We start from the raw sequence: 13,524 nt of genomic DNA, 5'->3' as shown, positions 1-13,524 counted from the left end.
TTTGTGAGGAATCCTAGAGATCAGTCAACCTTTCCAATTCAGAGCCGTTTTCTCTCCACAATTTCGTCGTGATTTGCGTGTTTCAATCCATCTCATCACGATGCTATCCTTCATGCGACCTGCACACCCGCCTCGCACCCAGAGCGCAGCAAATAACCCGATCATATACGAAGAAGGTCGAGCGTCGCTGTCTTTCCGCAATCCAGGCTCTGAGTTCTTGATGACACATGTGCTTCCCCCGACATCGCCGGAGCACGGTGTATCTATCATCCAGCCGCCTTTCCACTATCACATCTACCAGAACGAGTTCTTCCACGTACAATCCGGTAGCGGCTATTTTTATCGCGGAACGTCACCCAAGCCCTTCGCCACTTTGACAAGCGAGCCTGGCGGACAGTCAAGGGCATCGGTCAAAGCAGGCGACTACCACCGGTTTGAGAATGCGACCAAAGACACACCGCTGGTGGTGGACATTCACTTAGCACCAGAAGACTATGAGAACGAACAGCGCTTCTTCCGCAACTTCTTTGGCTACCTGAACGATTGTAAGCGAGCGAAGACGGCACCCAGCTTTTTCCAACTCATGGTGTTCCTCGAGAGCGCGGACACACCGCTGGCGGTTCCGCTACCTTGGCAATGGATCGGCAAGGTGGCCAGCCGGATCCTTTTGTTTGTTGCGGCAGGATGGGGGAAGTGGGTGCTAGGCTACAAGACAACCTATCCAGAGTACTATGAGGAGGGTAAGGGGAGGTAGGATATTGCGCGTCCTGCTATTTTGTTATCACCTACTTCAGGAGTCTGATCTTCGCGGGAGTCGTGATCTGCTGGAGCACAGGCATGACAGAATGAAGTCAAGCTATATTGATGGTCCCTGCGAGGAGAATCCATTATGATGAAGTGCAGTATAACATGATTCTGCTACGGAGTTTTGACAGGGACCAGCAACGGTTCTGATGATTTGCCTGGTTTACCGAACTGTCAAGGCATCTTTGATTTTAGATTTGAAGTCTAAGTAGTGATGTCTCGAATAGCTAAATAATTTGGCCTTGGAAGACGGGTCAGCTAAACGTATATACAACGCTCATGTATAATCTATTTCCTAGAGGGCATTACATAGTCGACTAAGGGGTCTGCTATCTTGCTGTTTAAAGTACGATGGCAACTCTGGATTTCCAACACCGAGCTCTCGAGCCCTCTCAGATTGAGTATGGGCAGCCAGTGGGAACGTGGATCGTAGTGAATTGTGTTGTAGAGCAATGTACTGTATTGCAGTAAGCTAAACGACATAGACAAAGGGAGATCGGTGCAGCACAGTGCTAGATCAATCCATTTTCCAAATCTACTCACTTACATGCGGCTCCTGGGCAAGGGCAGCCGGAAGACTAACGGGCCTTGCAACTCCACTCCGTTCCGACATAAGAACGGGGCCATCCGTCCACCACCATTACATCTCCAAAATAGCCTCGACCACAACTTGTACTGCAGATGCATCAAATGACTCCTTGTGCAGATCCGCTAGTACTTTCACTCTTTAACCTTACGTGAGAAGTTACGATATCTCCAATCGTGTTTAGACCAACACGACCGCAAAGACTGGCCAGCAGCTTACCCAGAATCTTGGCTAATCTCGTAAATGCTGAATACGGACAGGCTCAGAGCATCATTTCCTTCCATTTATCGCATATTCTAACTCAAGATGTCCACTGCGACATTTTCGTCCATCCCCTGGGTCGCTGTGCAGGACGATACCTCGACTTCCAACACGGGATGGTACAAACATCGTGTTCCCTATATTTCGGAGGGGACTTACCTCCAAACCCTCGACATTTGGATTCCTGCCACGGACTCAACGAGTAAAGAGCCTCCTTCTCCGGACAACATTCCCTCTGTGCCCGGTACATGGGTGATCTACATTCACGGCGGTGCCTGGCGCGACCCTTTGGTAGATTCATCATCTTTCACTGCCACTGCGCAGAATCTCCTACGCCAGACCTCCACGTCTGATGTTCTCCCAATTGCCGGCATTGCCTCCCTGAACTACAACCTCTCGCCTCACCCGCATCACCCCACCCACCCCGCGCCGCCCGCCGACCCATCACAGTCCCCCGACCCGGCGCGCATGGCCAAGCACCCAGACCACATCACCGACGTACTCGCTGCTTTGGCCTACCTACAAGGCAACCTTGGGGTAGCGCATGACTACCTCCTGTCTGGCCACAGCTGCGGCGCAACGCTGGCATTTGAGGTAGTAATGGACAGGGCGCGGCTCGGTCTGGGTGAGGGCACGCCCGTCGTTGCAAGGCCCCGGGTGATTCTGGGCCTAAACGGGCTCTACGACTTGCCACAGTTCCTGCGCGCCCCGGACGTGTCACACGAGAAGTTGGCCGCGCTCTATGAAACGTTCACGCGAAACGCATTCGGCGATGAGGAGGCAATATGGGAACAAGTATGCCCCGGCCCGGTGAAAGACTGGAAGATGGAGTGGCCTGAGGCACAGAAGGTGGTGCTTGTGCAAAGCAAACAGGACACCTTGGTACCGTACTCACAATTGGAGGGGATGAGGGAGAGCCTGAAGACAAGCACGGCCGAAGTCACGGAGTTGGAGGCTGGCGGGGATCATAATGACCTGTGGAAGTCCGGGGACAGACTCGCAAATATCATAGAGACAGTGTTGAAGGACTGGAAATAATCAAAAGAGCAGCTATAGCTGAGTGCATCAATTAGTTGAGTTTGTGCCTGCCCATCTCTATACCAAGTAAGGGATCAGTTGTCAACGCAAGCTCACTAGTAAATAAGACTTATTGACATCTGTCTATTCTATAATTTTGAGAAAATTGCTATAATATAATTGATCACGCTGTAAACGAATGATCCAGCCGTAGGTGTGTACGAGAAGGCTATCGCCAAAACTTGCATCTCGTTTTGTACCCTGAGCATCATTACATGCACTTAAACGGATGGAGTTATCTCATGGAGTCAACCCTGACCCTGTGAACACCGAAGCGTGGTTATCATTGGTTTAGTGTCAATCTCATGCAGGGTGCTTATCTCAGGTCCTAAATCTTTGTAAGTAGTGGGCTTGGTGTCTTGCCATGCGCTTCCGGAAATGCTTCGGAATGAGCCCCGCTCCGGAATGCAACCACTTCCGCAACATTTTTATCAATCAAACAAATTTGAGGGGGTCTAGACGAGTCTTACCGGTACTTGCAACACTGCTTTTGCTTCTTTGCGTCTGAATCAGTTCCATGTCCCCGTCAAATCAGTAGATGGCTGGACTGGTACCTGTGCCCAGTGGACTTTTATAATGTCCCTTAACCCTGGCTTGCCTGTGTTACTAATGGGGAGGATACTTAGCATGTGAAGTTACACGTACAAAACCGATCATGGCAACCTCAAGTCCTTCTTCGTCGGAGAAGCCTTTCTCCGTTGCCATTGTGGGTGGTGGTCTTGGTGGTGTCGTCCTTGGCATTGGTCTACTCCAACAAAAAGTCCCATTCCACATCTATGAAGCAGCCGCCAGCTTCGGTGAGATCGGTGCCGGTGTAGCCTTTGGACCGAACTCAGTCCGGGCGCTCGGTCTAATAGCCCCCGTCCTGCTCGAGGCGTATCGCCGTCATGCTACAACAAACGAAACGCCTGAGCTGTCCAAAACGTTTATGCAGTTTCGTGAAGGCACAAATATACTCGGCTCCCATGGCGGACACCTATTCAACGTCCAAGGGGGTGAGCTAGCTCTGAGCAGGACCGGTCTACCGGCACGATGCTGCGTCCATAGAGCCAAGTTTCTTGATGAGATTGTCAACCTCCTTCCCCCAACCGCTACCACATTTGGCAAATCACTCGTCACCATCGTTGATGAAAAGAACGGGTACCTCCTGAAATTTGCAGACGGAACGACGGCAAGGGCCAGTGTAGTTGTTGGCTGCGATGGCATCCGGAGTCCAACTCGGCGGCATATTCACGGCCAAGATGCTCAGCCTGTATTTGCAAATGAATACGCCTATCGTGCGTTCGTACCACGAGCCGCATACGAAGAAGCAATGGGACCGGAACTGACAGGCAATGGTCAAATCTATGTTGGCCAAGGTGGTTACTGTGTCACCTATCCTGTTGAGCACGGGACTTTTATCAACATGGTCGCGGCGCGCAATAAGCCTGGAAGCACTTGGAGTCACAACACCTGGCAAATTCCTTCAACAGCTGAAGAAGTATCGGAGGATTTTCGTGGTTGGCACCCTACACTTATTGATCTCCTCATCAAATACGGGACAAAAGACAAATGGGCCTTGTTTGATAACCAACATAAGGAAAAATACTGCAGCGGTCGGATTTGTCTGCTCGGCGACTCAGCTCATGCCACAACTCCACACTTGGGAGCAGGAGCCGGAATGGCGATGGAGGACTCGTATATTCTGAGCAATCTATTGGGAGATTGCAAGTCCATTGACGAAGTGGAACATGCCTTCGAAGCATACGACTACATGCGTCGGCCCAGAAGCCAGGAGCTGGTTAGATTAAGCAGATTAAGCGGACTGACCTATTCCTTCTTGGACGAAAGGGTAGGTAGTGATGTCACGAAGATGTATAAAGTCATGCAAAATAGGTATAACTGGCTCTGGGACGCCGACCTCGAAGAACAGCTCGCAACAGCCCGGGGTTTCAAGGCAAGGCTTTAGACGTTGCCTAGAATCCAAACCTTTACCACTTGGCAATCAGTGTCTCTTGGAATTTATTCTATCCTGTGGGGTTAAAGAATATTACAATTCTTTAATAAGGTTGGGAAAGTAGAGATTGGCAAGAGAGAACCAATCTAGCACGATGTCCCACTACGATACTTTGCTCTTGAGTAATACATGTATGTAACCTTACATGAGGTCCCAAAATCTGCAAGATCTAGAAATCTCCTACATGGCTTATGAGTCGCTTCTAAGTATATAGTTTATCAATCTCAGGTTCGTTTGGGGTCGTGTTGTATCTGAGTGTTGTCATGACTTCAGGCGATTGGCTAGATCGCTATGCCAACCTAACCAAATGTGACCATCAAGACTTGACTTCAGCTGCTCGCATCAAGTGTAGGATGTAGTAGATCTGTTGGGCCAACTTTCTCATAGGGGTAATGCTGCCTCCAATGTGCTGCGATCTCCCGCCTTGTGCAAACCCATGCATCAGGCTTAGTCGCAACATATGCCATGAACCTCTTGAGCGCCATAATCCGGCCAGGTTTGCATACAAAACGGTTGTGCATGGCGATAGTCCTGGAGTGTTAATGAATTAGGTACGATACAGAAAGCATATAAGTGTAGCAGTACGCACATCATCTTGGGGGCACCAGCCTGGCCTTCTTCGTACAGCTGGTCAAACTCAGCCCTGAGAAGCTCGAACCAGTCGTCGGGCTTGGAAACACCGGCCCCCTGAGCCACAAAGACTAGACGATGACAGAAATTTAGCATCTGATGGTAGAACACACCAATATGGCTGAATAAAACAACTCGGAATACGTACAACGATGGTCGTTAGTGCACAATGAGTAAGGTATCATCAACATGCCATTATCCTCGCCACCGTACACCGCCGCATAGGGATCTCGGACCCAGTACGGCACATCAGCGGCGTACGTGTCGGAGCAGTATAGCAGGGGCACACCGCGTTCACGATGCACCTCGGCGCGGGCCAGCTTTGTATGGTTGGGCAAGCCCCCGCCGAACCAACCTGTGGGCACATCGCTGAGCCCGGTCGTGGCCTGCAAGCGGTCAAAGGACTTATGAAAATGGGCTTTGGCTTCTGCCAAATTTGTGCCATGAATGCGCCATCTGTTGCCGTGGCATGCAATCTAAGTAAGATTAGAATTCAGTTCGCAAAAGATGTAACTATCTTCCACGAGATCAATTACCTCGTGGCCCTCTTCCGCTAACAATTTGGCATATGTTGGGGTCACCTCAAAAGCCCGGGCACACGTCCATGTTGTCCATTTCCAGCCATATTGTCTGAATAGCTTGATCAGGCGTGGCAATCCCTGTCTAGTGCCCCATTCAAACTACACTCGTGGTCAGCCCGAAATAGCTATTTGCGAAGCTAATTAGGTATTGAAAAGATTAGTAGTAATAATACTTACCATATCCTCGACTACTCCGTCTCTCTTGCCGCCATGTATTGCCGGACGGTTGTAATGCAGCTCATGTAACGAGTCGCAGCTTTGGTCATCACCGTTCCATGGTGTATGTTCCGCGCCTTCCTCGTAGTTGAGTACGAATGAAACCGCAATGACCTTGTTCCCCGGCCAGAGGACTTTGGGTGACTCGAAGCCGTAGCCGACGTAGTCACGAGGAGGAAGCCACCAGTCTTGAACCATCGTGCCGCTTACCTCTTTTACTTATGTAGTAGGCTTGTTTACGGGCTTATTAAAAAATAAATAAAACGGTGATGCGAGGCAAGTAGTGATTCAATCTGGACGTAGGTTGTGAGTGGTTAGGTGTCTATGGTGGGTGCTTCAATACGATCTGATATTGGCGTCAAAGACTGCCGGCTCAAGGCGCGTTGCCGAAAGCTCTGCCTCCTTGTCTTACGTTACTACTAATCAGAGCATAATACCAGATTTAAAACCGATCAAGGTCGGCAGGCACCCGACCATATACCGCCGATCTTATCCTGCAGCTTAGTGGCGATAGGAAGTGATTATTATCAACATGCCCCACAATTCCTGTCGGATGATGTCCCGCTGCTATCATAACTTTCGATTGTGCATTCCTATGGGTCCGCGATGGATGTGGTTCGGCTGAGTACCGCTTGCTTCCCTTATCTTCAATGGCACTAACAACAAAGTAGTAAGCGTCTAAGAGATTATAGAAAACACCATCAACAGTTCCAAAGTTTCACATCGTGTCTTTTGATATACCCAGTCACTTCTGGGCAGAACGGTCATCATGTCAGCCGACAAGTATACGGAAGAATGGCTCGAACGCGAGTTCGTTGGGTACGGCATGGAACAGCCCAATCCAGAGTGGCCCGGCGGAGCTAAAGTATGTGTGAGCTTTGTGGTCCAATACTACATGGGAGCAGTAAGTGTCCACCTATTGAGTAGCGGAAAGCTCGATGATAGCCAGAAGTTGACGGACCGAATGAAGGAACTGTCCGTTCTCAACGGCGATGAGAAGACATGCGCCGACTTGCTCGAAATTCCAAAGGCAATGCCGTCACAGGGGCGGAACGAAGGTGCTGAGCAGGTCAGTCAAAGTTTTCCTCGCCATCTGAATCTGCAGCTGACAGGACGTGCTTCAACAAGATGTACGAGTATGGTGCCAGAGAGGGTGTGCCTAGGCTACTGAACCTGTTTAAGAAGTAGGTTCTTTCTGCATTACTAAAATACATTCTACACGCCATGATGTCTAACTTGAATCTTAGATATAACTTGCCCGTGACGTGGAATTTCTGTAAATTTTCCTGCCTGAGATTCAAATGCGCTCTAGTCAATGTTCTAATTTTGAATTATATTAGACACCCGTGCTATAGAAAGAAACCCCTTTTGGGTGAAGCCCATCCTCGAAAGCGGCGCCGAACTCAGCCTAGGCGGGTACCGCTGGCGTGACAATCTTCATGATAATGTCAAACCGGAGGTAGAAGACGAGGAAATCCAAAAGAGCTTCGACATTTTGCAGAAAGCGGCCGAAGACAAGCATCTTCCTCAAGGTAGATCTAATTCACCGACAATAAGTTATGGAGGACAGTACTGATCCGAGGGATTGATCTTTAGGCTGGTTCGTCGAGCGGCGGTCCAACTTGTCCATCAAGCTCTATTCACTAGCGCATCAATCGCGTGAGCTGCCTCTGATGTATTCGTCCGACTCGTGTCAAGATGATTTGCCGTATTGGATTCCATCACCAGCACATGGAGCTAGTAAGGGGCTTCTAATGGTACCCTTTTCATATGACACGAGTGACATGCGCTTCAATATGCGTGGATCCGGCTGGGCGAGTCCAGCCGATTGGGCAACCTATCTCGTGAGTCACAGTAGCTTCTTCACATTGGGTTGTGGCGCGTAGTAACCACATTTTACAGAAAGATACATTTGACTGCTTTTACGAAGAGGGCGAAGCGGGCGAGCCGAAGATGATGACCATCGTACTTCACCCACACATTTGCGGCAGGCCCAACCGAGCAATACATTTGGAGAAGTAAGTCTCTGTCTCAATGGCATTGATTTACACAAAGGTGACTCATTTCTGACAGTTTCATCAAATATGCCCAAGCCAAGGGCACCTGGTTCGCGCGTAGAATAGATATTGCCAACCATTGGCAGACCAAGTTCCCGTTCGATGCCAAGACGGCGTTTGGGCAGACGTCAGTGCCCGAATGTGGCAAAATACCAGCATAGAACGAGAATAGTCTATTTTAAAGAGAGTGATGGAGACAGTATTGCAGGTTTCCCAACTAAACATCTTGGGGTGAAAGGCATTCGGCAGGACTTAGTCGCACGGTTAGCTCAGCAGACTCAGACTTCACAGGTCCTTGTCATAGTAGTAGTCGTAAAACTGTTCACTATGTAATATTCCAGTTCCCTTTCGAACTCCAGAAGCCTGGCTCTACAGATCCAATCATTTGCTAAGTCTGGTTGGGGAGCTTTACAGAGCGTAACTATAAGCACGCGATAGCTCTGTAACTAGCCCAGCAAAAATCAGTCATGCAGTCGTGATCTGGGTATGAAAGTATCATGAGCCCCTGTAGTGGTTCGACGAGGGTTGAATCAATTGTAATCTATTAAGGGAAAGCCGCGTTAGTTAAAAACATATTCTAGCTGTATTCTCCAAATCGCAGCAGCCCGCAGATAACGCAACAAATTTCTCTTTCTAGAAACAACCTAATCGCATTCAAATTATCCACCCCGTCTTCCTCCTGGCTTTCTCCGCCTTCCAAACACTTGACTTATTTGATGTTATAATCCACAACGACAACCTTTTTCTCTTCACCATCAACGCTGTTTGACTGTGGAGTCCCTTCCTCCGCGATTCCCAATGATGCAACAGCTCTTTCTTCCTCATCATTCTCGTCAGCCCATTGTTCCCACCTCAAATTCCTTTCCACAACAGCCCCCCCCTTTTCTGGAAAGATAAGATAGGAGCCATAGTATAAAACACAAGCGACGGCATAAGTGACTATGAATGAGACATAGAAGAAGTTGACGCCGGTGCTCGACATGCCTAAATGATTAGTGTCGAGCTGTGCGGCGAACGACGGAAGGCAAGGCAGAAGAGCCACAATGACAGTGATTACTCCACGATAATTGACGCCGCGGGCGTACCAGTATCGCGAGGCTGCACTGCCCTCAAACAGGTCTGGCAATTTCAAATTGCCCTTCTTTATGAAATAGTAGTCGACAAACATACAGGCTGCAATGGGGGCGAGCCAGTAGCCGTATCCGCTCACTACAATCAATGGTAAGTCACCTGGCAGCTACCACGCAACAGAAGCACAAGATCATTCGGGGCATCTTACAGAAGGTCAAAAATTTCTGTGCATCGTTGAGAATCTTCCAAGGCAAGATGCAAATGCCAAGTACAGTACACAGAACCTGACCGCGGCGGATTGTCATCCAGCGTGGAAACAAGGCACTCAAATCGGAACCAAATGGCAACGAGTTAGTGGCGAGATTGACTACAGCAGACGATCATTATCAGCTTCTCATGCAAACGCATCTCATAGTCATTCAGGGGTAGCACTTACCGGCAAGATAGGACATTGCCATAGCTACAGCAATCAGAAAAATTGCGAATCTGGCGCCGTGATTGTCCGGGTATTGCTGAAGCATGTACTTCATCACATCCCACATGTTCCAGTATGCTGTTCCTGTCAGCTTCTTGGCACAGGCAGCGACCAAGATACCATAAAGACATGGCAGGGCCGAGGCAAGAGGATACCCAAGTAGAGTTGTCTGAAGTGGTACGTAGGATATGTCAGTTCATAGATCGGTTTCTGCGTGAGAAGCAGTAGTATCTTACCCAAATGGCATCGCCAGGCTTCTTAGCATATCTTGTCATGTCGCCTTGGTTGACCGTCAGAGAAGAGGCTGCACCGAGACCTGAGTTGAAGGCCCGCATCACCAACCAGGCATGTGCCGATCCTGTTAGGGGTTTTGAACCAGCTAGGGTAGTCATCGACACCCCTTTGGCTTTTACGAGGAACCATATAAGAACAGCATGCATGGCAGTGAATACGAAAATGGACTTTCCAACATAAAACCAGTGAAGGTCACGCGAATGGACGAAAGAGAGGGCTGTGAAAACGAACATGAAGACGAAAACTATGGTTTTAGCAGATTAGTGACCAGGTTCAAAGTGTAACGCATGCTCAGACAACACACATGAGATAAGATCCTGGGATGTAATGCTTGCCGATGCAGGCAGGGAGTTTTCCATAGTGCCATACTGCGGCCAAATTGCCGTGATAGCGACAGTGACGCACCGTCCACCACTATGTAGATCGTCAAATCGGACGAGTTCAGCTGTCACGATGAGTAATTTACGTACTAGTAGGAATTCGTGCCGTTCCAGATGATGCAGACGACTGCTCGCATAGCAATCACCATGTAAGAGCCCCACATGCCAAAGACAGATCGTGAAAACACCGGGAACTGTTGATGAGTACCGTCTTGTCAGTGACTCCCGTACGTCTCCCACGTTGCAAAAGGCGCAGAATTTCCGACTTACTCCAATGTGATACCTCGCCGGGCCGCGTCCGTTAATCACAATAAGCATTGTGATCAAAATATGTGCCGTAGCAATACACAGCCATGCACTCAGGGGCTCGAGACCGACCGAGATAAGACTTGAACCCGCCACCCAGCTACCAGCACCTGCAGCATGAGCGGTCCAGAAAGCCAAGAATGTCCATTGTGTCCATTTGCGATCTTGTGGAGGAGAGGGAGCGAGATCACGGTTTGTCCACTAGATGATAGATCGATGGTCAGCTATGTGTAGCCTATAGAATCTTCAGTCTCGCCCAATTGACAAGCCCTACCCTACGATTCTCGAGATTTGCTTCGTCGCCGTCGAGTAAAGGGGCTTCGAGGTACTGGACCATAGCTCGACGCGACCTGAAAGCATCCTTGAAAGCTGCGATCTTACGCCCCATTTTATTGCCCATATTGCTCACTGTGGTGATCTTAGGACAGGAGAGAAACAACACCCACTTTAGGAGGGGCGGTCTGGGTGGTTTATGAGATGCTCTAGGCAGATCCATAAACCCGCCCGTCTAGACACTGGTGTATATATGCATTTTTAGACAGTCCTTATCACAGCTAACCCTTGTTGCCACTGATATGCATGGGATGAGACTTCGCCTTATCGATCAGTACACTGAAGGCGCGCTAAGGGGTGAAACTTTAGAGTGACAACTGATTGTGAATATAGGGCAGTGATCCACAGCGGACGCACAAACATTACTCTACAGTAAGGCTCAGTCGATTTTGTTTTGCTTTGCCACGACATGGAAATCGCCTGACAGATCGCAAGAGTATTCGCACACAAGATAAGATTCTTATCTCGAAGGTCGGCTGTCGGCCGATCAGCCGATGCCGGATGTTAGACGGGATTGTCACCGCTCAACGGCTAGCGTGTACCCGATTTGACACTTGAAAAAGAGAGTGCTTGACCTATCAAGATCTAAGTGATGAGGGTTGTCGATTTCATTGGACTAGGTGCTTCTCAACCGGTTTAGAGACCTATAACATGTTTATCGAACAATGTTGAACGGTGTGATTGACCTCTCAAAATGCAACATGTGGTCTAACCCGTCCCCAGGTGCGACTTCAGAGGGATGCATAAGTTCAGTCGATGTTGTGGAAAGAAAATCGGAACAAACTCGCAATGGATCAATGCTCAAGAGCTCGAAGAGGTCCGAAGCTGAGGTGCAACTTCAGGACCAGTCAAGTCGTATGCCCTTGAAGAAGATACTGGTTGTTTATCTTGGAATAGGTGAGACAACTTGTTCGGAGTTTGTATTGGGCTAATGAATGTAACTGTTATGTAGGTCTTGCACTTATGGTCGCTTTTATGGATCAAACAGCTGTGTCAACGTCAACTCCGGTGATTGCTAATGACTTGAATGCATCTGAAAGTGTTTCATGGGTTGGAACTGCTTTTTTTGTCGGCAAGTGAGTACAGCGCAACTACGAAGACCTTTTATACCCCTGGGAAAGGCAGCAAGATGCGGACCCGGCTAACGAAAGCGACAATAGTTGCGCTTTTCAACTCGTCTATGGCCGCCTGTCAGACATTTTTGGTCGGAAAAACATGCTTCAAGCCGCACTTTGCCTGTTAATACTTGGCGACATGCTTTGCTCCTTTGCACAGACTCCTATTCAACTATATGCCTTTCGTGCAATTGGTGGTATTGGTGGGGGAGGTGTGACAAATATTGCGATGGTTATTGTAAGCAGACATTGACTTAAGCCAGCAGAATAAGGGACTGTTCGCGAGGCACTAATATAATATCAGGTATCCGACATAGTGCCTTTGAAGGAACGAGGCAAGTATCAAGGCTTCGTCTCAGCTGCCTGTTCTCTTGGGAACGCAATTGGCCCCTTTGTCGGAGGAGGATTCGCTTCTGTGAGACAGTGGCGGTGGCTCTTCCGAGTTCTCGCCATCTTAGGGGCCATTGTGGCTGCAGTAATTCATTTCATTATTCCGTTAAAACCAGTTCAGGGGTCAGTAGTTGCCAAACTGAAGATGATTGACTGCACTGGCATTTTGCTTTCGTCGTCCGCAACGATTTTTCTCCTGATTCCAATCTCCAGCGGAGGCTCAACATTTGCTTGGTCGGGTTCTACGACAATAGGACTGTTGGTGTCAGGTGCAATCTGCGTGACGGGCTTTGTGGCGACAGAGGCCAAGGTTGCTAAGCTGCCCATTCTGCCATGTGAGCCACTTGCTGTATGCTCCTTATTCTTGTCTCTGACCTAGTGGCAAATAGTGCGTCTCTTCAAAACCTTGACGCCGAGAGTGATCATGATACAGTCTTTCTTTATTGGCATGATATATTACGGGGTAATTAAGCGTGAGCTTTGGAAATGGAGCGGAAAGCTTTGAACTAACACAAGGTCATGACAGAACATATATTACATACCGATCTATATGCAGTATGTCCAAGGATTTTCAGCCCTGGTCTCAGGTGCTCTCATGCTTGCCTACACGCTACCCCAGTCGGTCTGGGGAGTTGGTGCTGGGTTCTTCGTATCCAAAACAAATCGCTACAAGCTAGTCATCGTAAGTATGTCATTAATTATGTCGAGACACGAGCATTCGGAAGCTTATCAAATATATGTTAGGTCTCTGGAGCTACTCTGTGGACGCTGGGACTGGCCTTGCAGATTTTGTGGTCCCCTGCCACTCCATTAGGAGAGGTGATTGGCTTCCTAGAGATTTGTGCTATCGGCATTGGCTTCAACCTACAAACGAGTGAGTGACGACTTATAGATATTAAACGATCTGATGAACTAAATGGATCATAAGCTCTTGTGGCTGCGCTAGCGACCA

At 48.9% G+C, this 13,524-nt stretch overlaps 4 protein-coding genes across 4 annotated transcripts; 3 read left to right on the top strand and 1 right to left on the bottom strand.

Moving 5' to 3' along the window:
- Positions 1–100: 100 nt before the first annotated feature.
- Positions 101–754, top strand: UCRPA7_5466 (putative ankyrin repeat domain-containing protein 29 protein; the record flags this gene model as incomplete). The annotated part of the gene is made up of 1 exon (XM_007918013.1): positions 101–754. One exon carries the CDS (start codon positions 101–103, stop codon positions 752–754), a length of 654 nt encoding a protein of 217 aa, XP_007916204.1.
- Positions 755–1,696: 942 nt separating this feature from the next.
- On the top strand, positions 1,697–2,689 carry UCRPA7_5465 (putative alpha beta-hydrolase protein; the record flags this gene model as incomplete). Its single annotated transcript, XM_007918012.1, has 1 exon — positions 1,697–2,689. The coding sequence occupies one exon, from the start codon at positions 1,697–1,699 to the stop codon at positions 2,687–2,689; it is 993 nt and encodes a 330-aa protein (XP_007916203.1).
- A 2,364-nt stretch (positions 2,690–5,053) lies between these two features.
- Positions 5,054–6,349, bottom strand: UCRPA7_5464 (putative polysaccharide deacetylase protein; the record flags this gene model as incomplete). Its single annotated transcript, XM_007918011.1, has 4 exons — positions 5,054–5,255; positions 5,314–5,425; positions 5,503–5,830; positions 6,113–6,349. The coding sequence occupies 4 exons, from the start codon at positions 6,347–6,349 to the stop codon at positions 5,054–5,056; spliced, it is 879 nt and encodes a 292-aa protein (XP_007916202.1).
- Positions 6,350–6,920: 571 nt separating this feature from the next.
- UCRPA7_5463 (putative polysaccharide deacetylase family protein) lies at positions 6,921–8,369 on the top strand (the record flags this gene model as incomplete). The annotated part of the gene is made up of 7 exons (XM_007918010.1): positions 6,921–7,220; positions 7,280–7,335; positions 7,399–7,427; positions 7,492–7,683; positions 7,976–7,995; positions 8,054–8,169; positions 8,225–8,369. 7 exons carry the CDS (start codon positions 6,921–6,923, stop codon positions 8,367–8,369), a joined length of 858 nt encoding a protein of 285 aa, XP_007916201.1.
- Between the last annotated feature and the right edge of the window lie 5,155 nt (positions 8,370–13,524).

The sequence above is a fragment of the Phaeoacremonium minimum genome, assembly GCF_000392275.1.
Source record: "Phaeoacremonium minimum UCRPA7 unplaced genomic scaffold PA7_03_scaffold_413, whole genome shotgun sequence".
Lineage (NCBI taxonomy): Eukaryota > Fungi > Ascomycota > Sordariomycetes > Togniniales > Togniniaceae > Phaeoacremonium > Phaeoacremonium minimum.
Note: the sequence above shows the minus strand (reverse complement) of the source record. Positions and strands in the feature narration are given on the sequence as shown.